Source organism: Salvelinus sp. IW2-2015, linkage group LG10, assembly GCF_002910315.2.
Source record: "Salvelinus sp. IW2-2015 linkage group LG10, ASM291031v2, whole genome shotgun sequence".
Classification (NCBI taxonomy): domain Eukaryota; kingdom Metazoa; phylum Chordata; class Actinopteri; order Salmoniformes; family Salmonidae; genus Salvelinus; species Salvelinus sp. IW2-2015.
In genome coordinates, this window is record NC_036850.1 from 16,524,156 (window position 1) to 16,531,884 (window position 7,729).

At 44.2% G+C, this 7,729-nt stretch overlaps 1 protein-coding gene across 1 annotated transcript in view; it reads right to left on the reverse strand.

Moving 5' to 3' along the window:
* Nucleotides 1-7,374, reverse strand: part of LOC111969385 (aquaporin-9) — a 13,955-nt gene extending 6,581 nt beyond the window's left edge. Inside the window, exons 1-4 of the mRNA XM_023995484.2 lie at nt 7,117-7,374; nt 5,586-5,712; nt 2,721-2,858; nt 2,395-2,513 (exon numbers count right to left, since the gene is read on the reverse strand). Coding sequence (XP_023851252.1) covers nt 2,395-2,513; nt 2,721-2,858; nt 5,586-5,712; nt 7,117-7,218 — 486 coding nt within the window. The 5' untranslated portion in view covers nt 7,219-7,374. The remainder of the gene's footprint in view (nt 1-2,394; nt 2,514-2,720; nt 2,859-5,585; nt 5,713-7,116) is intronic.
* Nucleotides 7,375-7,729: the final 355 nt, after the last annotated feature.

A 7,729-nucleotide genomic window follows, 5' to 3' on the forward strand; every position in this document is an offset into this window, starting at 1 on the left:
CAGGCTTCCTGGTAATCCTTGTTGAATGTTAACCTGTTTTAAAGTTCTTACTCAAATCGGCAACAGGAGAGCGTGATCACAGTCGTCCGAACAGCTGTTGCTCTCAACATATATTGTGCAATACTGGCTGAGCAAAAACAACCATCTGTGTTGAATACCCAAGAGCTGAGTGGCACATGCAGGTTTGGTTTTGAATTGAAGCAGTGGAAATTTACATTAAATAAGGATTTTTAAAACTTCGATATAAATAGCTTTTACTTTTCAGTTTATTGAGAAGTCTTTGAAAATAAATGCAATTTTTTCAATTATTTAATTTGCAATTTACTTCCTAAATTGACTGCCTCAATTTGAATTCAGGCCAACCTGGTGTGTGGTGTGTTGTGGTGTGTGTGGTGTGTGTGTGTGTGTGTGTGTGTTGTGTGTGTGGTTGGTTGAATCTCTCTCTTTTGCCTACTCAGAGCATGCGCTGACCAGCTGGCAAGTGTCTTCACTGACATATTCAACCTCTCCCTGACACAGTCTGTAATACCTACATGTTTCAAGCAGCCCACCATAGTCCCTGTGTCCAAGAACGCCAAGGTAACCTGTAAATTACTATCACCCCGTACCCCGTATCACATCTGTAGCCATGAAGTGCTTTGAAAGGCTGGTCATGGTTCACATCAACAACATCATCCCTGACACCCTGGACCCACTCCAATTTGCATACCGCCCCAACAGATCCACAGATGACGCAATCTCTATTGCACTCCATACTGCCCTCTCCCAACTGGACAAGAGGAACATTTATGTGAGAATGCTGTTCAATACCATTGTGCCCTCAAGCTCATCACTAAGCTAAGAACCCTGGGACTGAACACCTCCCTCTGAAACTGGATCCTGGACTTCCAGACGGCTGACCCCAGGTGGTGAGGGTAGGCAGCAACACATCCGCCATGCTGACCCTCAACACGGGGGTCAGAGACCTGGCAGGACCAGGACAACAAACTCTCCTTCAACAAGTCAGCAAGACTAAGGAGTAGATCACGGAAACAGAGGGCCGAGCATGCTCCCATTCACATCGACGGGGCTGTAGTGGAGCGGGTCGAGACCTTCAAGTTCATTAGTGTCCACATCACTAAGGATCTATCATGGTCCACACACACCAACACAGTCGTGAAGAGGGCATGACAACTCCTCTTCCCCTTCAGGAGGGTGAAAAGATTTGGCATGGGCCCTCAGATCCCCCAAAAGTTATACAGCTGCACCACTGAGAGCATCTTGACTGGCTGCATCACCGCTTGGTATGGCAACTGCTTGGCATCAAACCACAAGGCGGTACAGAGGGTAGTGCGTACGGCCCAGTTCATCACTAGGGCCGAGCTCCCTGCCATCCAGGACCTCTATACCAGGCGGTGTCAGAAGAAGGCCCTGAAAAATGTCAAATATTCCAGACACCCAAGTCATAGACTGTTCTCTCTACTACTGCATGGCAAGCGGTACCGATGCACCAAGTCTGGAACCAACAGGACCCTGAACAGTTTCTACCCCCAAGCCACAAGACTGCTAAATAGTTAGTTAAACAGTTAACCAAATAGCTACCCAGACGATCTGCATTGACCTTTTTTGCACTAACCTTCTTGACTCATGACATCTGCTGCTGCTACTGTTTATTATATATCTTGTTGCTTAGTCACTTTATTCCTAGCTATATGTACATATCTACCTCAATTACCTTATACCCATCGACTCAGTACTGGTACCCCGTGTACATAGCCAAGTTATCGTTACTCATCGTGTATTTATTATTACTTTTATTACGTGTTATTACTTTTCTATTATTTCTCTATTTTCTCTCTCCCTGCATTATTGGGAAGGGCCYGTAAGTAAGCATTTCACTCTTCGTCTACACCTGTTGGTTACGAACCATGTGACAGCTAACCTTTGATTTGATTTGACACATACTACAGCCTGTTCACCATGTAGGCTTAGTTACTTACATGCACATGACTGATCTAAACGCATTCGGGGGACCGAGGTGCGCAGTGCTCTAAGGCACTGCATCGCAGTGCTAGAGGCGTAACTACAGACCCGGGTTCAATCCTGGGCTGTATCACAACCGGCCGTGATCGGGAGTCCCATAGGGCGGTGCACAGCGTCGTCCAGGTTAGGGTTAGTTTGGCCGGGATAGGCCGTCATTGTAAATAAAAATGTGTTCTTAACTGACTTGCCTGGTTAAATAAATTAATGCTCACGTGCACATTCACTTATATACATACTATTACATATGTACTGACATGTTCTAGCTCAGAGACTTCAAACCTAAATCAGGGTGTGTGCCTGTGCGGCTCATATCATTCAGTAACAAAGAGTATTAGGATATGGTTAGATAACCATTRATGGTGCATCTCTCACCTGGTCTACGAATCCTCCAAGGACTGAGATGTGCTTGGCAGGGTAGGATGCCCATATATTAGCTGTGGCATTGACGCCAGTAACTTGCATAACTCCTCCTGTGTGTTCCATTAAGGCATCTATGGAAAAGAGAATAATAAATTAGCCATTGAGTTTTCCCWATAATGTTAGTGTTAGTAATAACCTATAATGTTCCCACTCCAATAATGATCAATACCTTTCCATTMAAATATCACACTGGCTAAATGCTATGAATATGGGTTMCATTTAATSAGGATGATGATGATTATGATGATGGTGATGGACATGATGACAGTAACACCTACCATAATACAACCCATAGACAGCACAAGATCCAGCGAAGGCACCCAGGAACTGTGCTGCCACGTAGACAGGGAACTTCTTTATAGGCAGCTTGCCCAGGACCACCATGGCCAGGGAGACTGCTGGGTTCACATGAGCCCCTGGAACAAAGGTCAAAACTGGAATTCAAAAAAAGGTTCAAGCTTTTGTAGGAAGTCTGAGATACATTCATTTGTAACCACTATCCTTATCTAGTGGATTCAGTCATAGACACAATTACGGCACAACACTAGGCGGGGCACAAGGCGGGGACTGAAGCTCTGGGTGACCTCAGCGGGGCAACACTGCTGGGGGTTTCAGAGCGCCCCAAACACTAATCCCCAGCCCTGTTCACTAACTGTGGCCACAACAGCCGGCTGAAACATCCGATCGGAATTGGGTCTGACATAATCTGCCTGAATCTGCTTAAGGCTCGCGCAAACCGCATGTCGTTGGAATGACCCGGCCATGACACACCTCCGCTAACAAGGTTGCTGGTTTACTCTGCCTGTAAATTAGCATCTCCATCATAGGAGTTAAAAGGAGCGGGGGGAAACAGAAGTGTGTTGTGTTCCACTTGGAGAGGCTGGCTGGGAAGGCTGGAAAGCAGAGTGCCCCGCCCCACTCCACACTAGAGACCCCGTAAAGCTCATTAGTCCAATACCTGTGATCATCATCAGAGATGTCACCTAACAGCGTGAAGGCTTCTCATCCACACATGGGCCCCAGGGTTGAATGGCCCAATCATGCTGGTAAGGTTCCTATACTGTAGCCTACTACACACTCCATTCTTCCTGAATTCATTTTCGCTCAAGGAAGCTCCTCAATTAATGATAAATCCACATTCATCCAAATATGGCATAAATGTTGGCTTCCCAACACTCTGGTCTGATGTGCTGTAGCTGTAAACCAGGCATTGAGGATGAGGGGTGGTCCTGAGTTGAGCTTTAGAGATACAGTACAAAGACTAAGCTCACACTCTGCCAACACTGGATTTTCTAAGATGAAAGCACATTGAGTATGGCTCATATAACACTCATATTAGCTCATATGCTACAGTGTTCATATTATCCCGGGGGTGGGCATTAAAAGCTCTAATCACGTCGTTGCTCTTTTATGTCCCAATTGTGATGGAAATTACCACGGCAATTTCAAATTACAACTCATCATCCCCCATTACGTAAAGCCTCGCTGAGACATAATGAAACCCTTGATTGCTGATTAAAAAACGCTCTCCACCTTGCTCAGCAAGTTCACCTAAGGCAGCGTGACTTTTAAAAAGTAATTCCCCCTAATGTTATCCCTCTGTGTCATTATTGCTGCCGAAGCGAGAAGGAGAGGGCGATCCTTGCTTTAATCTCTATGGAATGCACCCAATAAAGTTCCCCTGGACATGAGGACACACAACTCCAGCCTTGTAAATCTAGCCGGCACACTTCATCCTCTGACACCAAGAAGCAGCCAGGCATTAGGAATGGGTAATCGAGCTATTGCATATTTCTTCCATTTCCTCTGTGCCTCTTCCCCAGTTAGGGTAATACTAAATGGTCCCCACGTTGAGTCCAGACTGCTATGGAATACTAAGATGATGTTCTCTGCATCATTTCGCCATGTTGCTGAGTCTCTAGTGATGACCTAGGTCTCCACAGTCCATTGCTGTTACTGTATGTGGACTTTCCCCAGGACACAAGTCAGGGTGAAGCACACATGAGAGTGTTAGTGATCCATGACTGTACTCTTTACTATCTCTCCTGTGATCTACCTGACAATAGGGATGGACATCATCTCCCCCTTTCTCAAACAATGAACAGGTGAACATGTGGATGTGAGGACATCCATGGAGCCATAACACACAGTTACCCAGACATGTGGGAAGTACATGTTGTCCTTTAAGAGTTTAGTACCTGAGAGCAAAGAGAGCCAGACATCCATGGTCAAAGTTCATGGCAAAGTAAAGCCTTTTCATCAAAGACAAACAACCATTGATGACCTTTGAGTCCTGCTCACATTTTTTAACCCAAAACCCTTTTTAATATTAAGATCCTTTATTGGTCAATTCCACAAAATTTGACTTCTGCTTTCAACCCCTCTGAGACACACATGAGCAGGTTTTTGGAGAGGTGCAGGGGGCTGCCACACTGGGCACCCAGGGAGCTGTTGTTGTGGGGGGTTAAGTGCCTTGCTCAAGGGCAACGGTACACTCTTAGAAGAAAAGGTGCTATCTAGAACCTTAAAGGGTTCTTCAGCTGTCCCCATAGGAGTACGCTTTGAATAACTATTTCTTTGTACAGAAAGTTCTACATGTAACCCAAAAGGGTTATACCTGGAACCAAAATGGGTTTGCCTATTGGGACAGCTGAAGAAACCTTTTGGAACCTTTTTTTYCCTAAGAGTGTAGGCAATGGAATTTAGGATTTGATACCACCAACCCTCCTGATGCTGGCTCGCCTCTCTAACCGCTAGGATACGTGCCACCACTTTTGTAATTGGACAAGTTGTTTGTAGATAGAGGTGACTGAGTGCAAAGTATCATTTTTTCTCTCAGTGTTCGTCTTGTATTTTTTATAGTAATGACACTATACTACATCTGTCAGTATCTCAGTCTCTCCTTTTGTAGTTTCATGTTGCAAACAAAAGAGGATATAATGACATTAAAAAGGCCTGACTTGTAAAATGAGGTGCTGACCAACTGAAAAGTCTCAACACTAAACACACATGTTGTGTTGCATTTTCAATCATACTGCAAAATCAACTATTTGGGAAGTTAGAACACTATGGCTATGTGCCGAGTGGACTTTAGAAATGGATGTTGAGAATGCAAAGTTATGTAAAGGAGGCATGGTATTCACCTGAAACTCCCCCAGCCACGTAGACGGCCATCATCACCCCCAGAGTGAAGCCGATGTGGATGGTCAGGGGTTCTCCCAGAGCTCCCTTACTCAGCACCGTCTGGGCCACCGAGCCACATCCAAAGAGCTGGGACGGAGACAGAGACAAAAAACACAAGCAAAAACATGTTGGCAGGAGGAAGAAAGAGTCGTTGTTTTTTCATTTCCAATTATGCACAAAAGACTAGTCCTCTTGTTCTACAGCCTTCATTTCTAATTAGATGGCCTTTTAGATCAGTGCGTTCCTCCTGAACCCTGTAAGAAGAATGCCATAGAAGACGTCCCATTTGAAGCATGGGAAATTATCATTCATCCTTTCATTATTTTATTAGAAGGACAAGTAAATCAAAACAAAAGTGTTGAAAGAAGGATGCCGTCCAAAAATAGCTGTTTCTGTTGTGAGGAGTGGATTAGTCCATTGATGCTGTGCCGCTGACCTAGATGACCACTGACTCACTGAGCCCACTGAGACTGAGCCTCAGTGAGCCCAGCCACTGAGCTGTGCCACTCAGACAGACAGGACAGGACGGGGAGGTGAACCTAGAGGGGATAGGTGGAAGGCAAARGACAGGTCAGATTATTAAGGACCCCTGTAGATTTCACCTCAGTAAACAGTGTTTCCCTCCAAGCTTGGTGATGATGGGGAAATGTGTGTGTTTTTACCGCAGTAATAATGCAGAGAGAGAGTGTGTATGTCTGTTAAGGGGAAAAAGGAACTGTGAATTGAACCAGCTGGTCTATCTTATGCTAATGGTTTCTCTGTATTCAGTGTAATATAGATCTATTCTCATTCTATATCAAATCACTGTATTCATTGACAAGTTGATTGCAATTGATAGGGGGGTATGCTTTAAAAATGTATTAAATATTGATGCAATCATATGATGATTTTCAGCCTACAAGCAACATATAGGGTAGCCTTGTTAATCAAATATTGAAGCTTTGCGGAAATATAAAGGTGTGCAGTATGCTACATAAATTGGGTCTATTTATTCACAGATTAGATACATTCTAAAGAAACATGAATGTCAAATCCCTGTGATGATCATACATCATATGGAATGGTGCATGGTGCATGGTGCATGGTGCATGGTGCATGGTGCATGGTGCATGGTGCATGGTGAATGGTGCATGCCAGTAAAGGTTTATTGTATTTGATCATGTTTTTCTTTGTGGCTGAAAACACCAAGCATCCCATTAATTCTCCCCCTCATATCCCCCACCTGTCAAACTTGCCATTACAACATTCTCTAGATGTCTCAATTGTCTCCCAAGGACTTTCTCATACCAGAATTATGGATGAGCACATCAAAGAGAATCCACATTATCAGGATATATTAGTCAGCACCTAAACATGTCAAAACATGATATCCCTGTTGACAGATCAAGTCCCCTGAGAACAATTTTGACACCTTATTACCATATTGTTGCAGCTTTAAAGCAGGCTATTAAATGACAGTCAGGTGATGAGGGAAAGTGTCCATGTACTTACTATTAATACGAATATCCCCAGAAATTCTGCCAGGAACTCTTTGATGATGTCCTTCCTCAGGGCACATTGCTCCTTCATTTTTCTTTTCCTCTCAAGGTCCATATTTCCCGCGGACGTCTGATGTCTCAGTCTTGTCAGGACAGACAGTTGACGAGTAGTGTGAGTGTGAGCGTGAACATGAGCGTCTCTCCGGTAGTTCAGGACGTAACCCCTCCTCCCCTTAGTAGCCTACTACACGTGTATTATGTACACTCGACTGACATGACCTGTTAATCTTTTTCTTCCATGAAACTGTCCCCCATCACCACCGCTACCGCCAGGGGTGCACTCTTTGGATCTAAGTGCTTTATTGGTCAATAAGTSTTTGATTGGTCAATAATGACTCCAATGGTCAGCAACTGACTGAATGTGGACAGTGCGCATTTATACGCGCGAATGTAGACAGTGTGCATTTACTCATAACTTGTCTATTTTCTATCAACAAAGTCATTCTTTCAAGTTTTAATTATATGGTTGATAATAATTAAATAACTCAAATGTGGCAAATATCCCACTGGGCACAAACTGGTTGAATTAACCTTTTAACGCAAATTTTCAAGTATTGTGGTGTGGA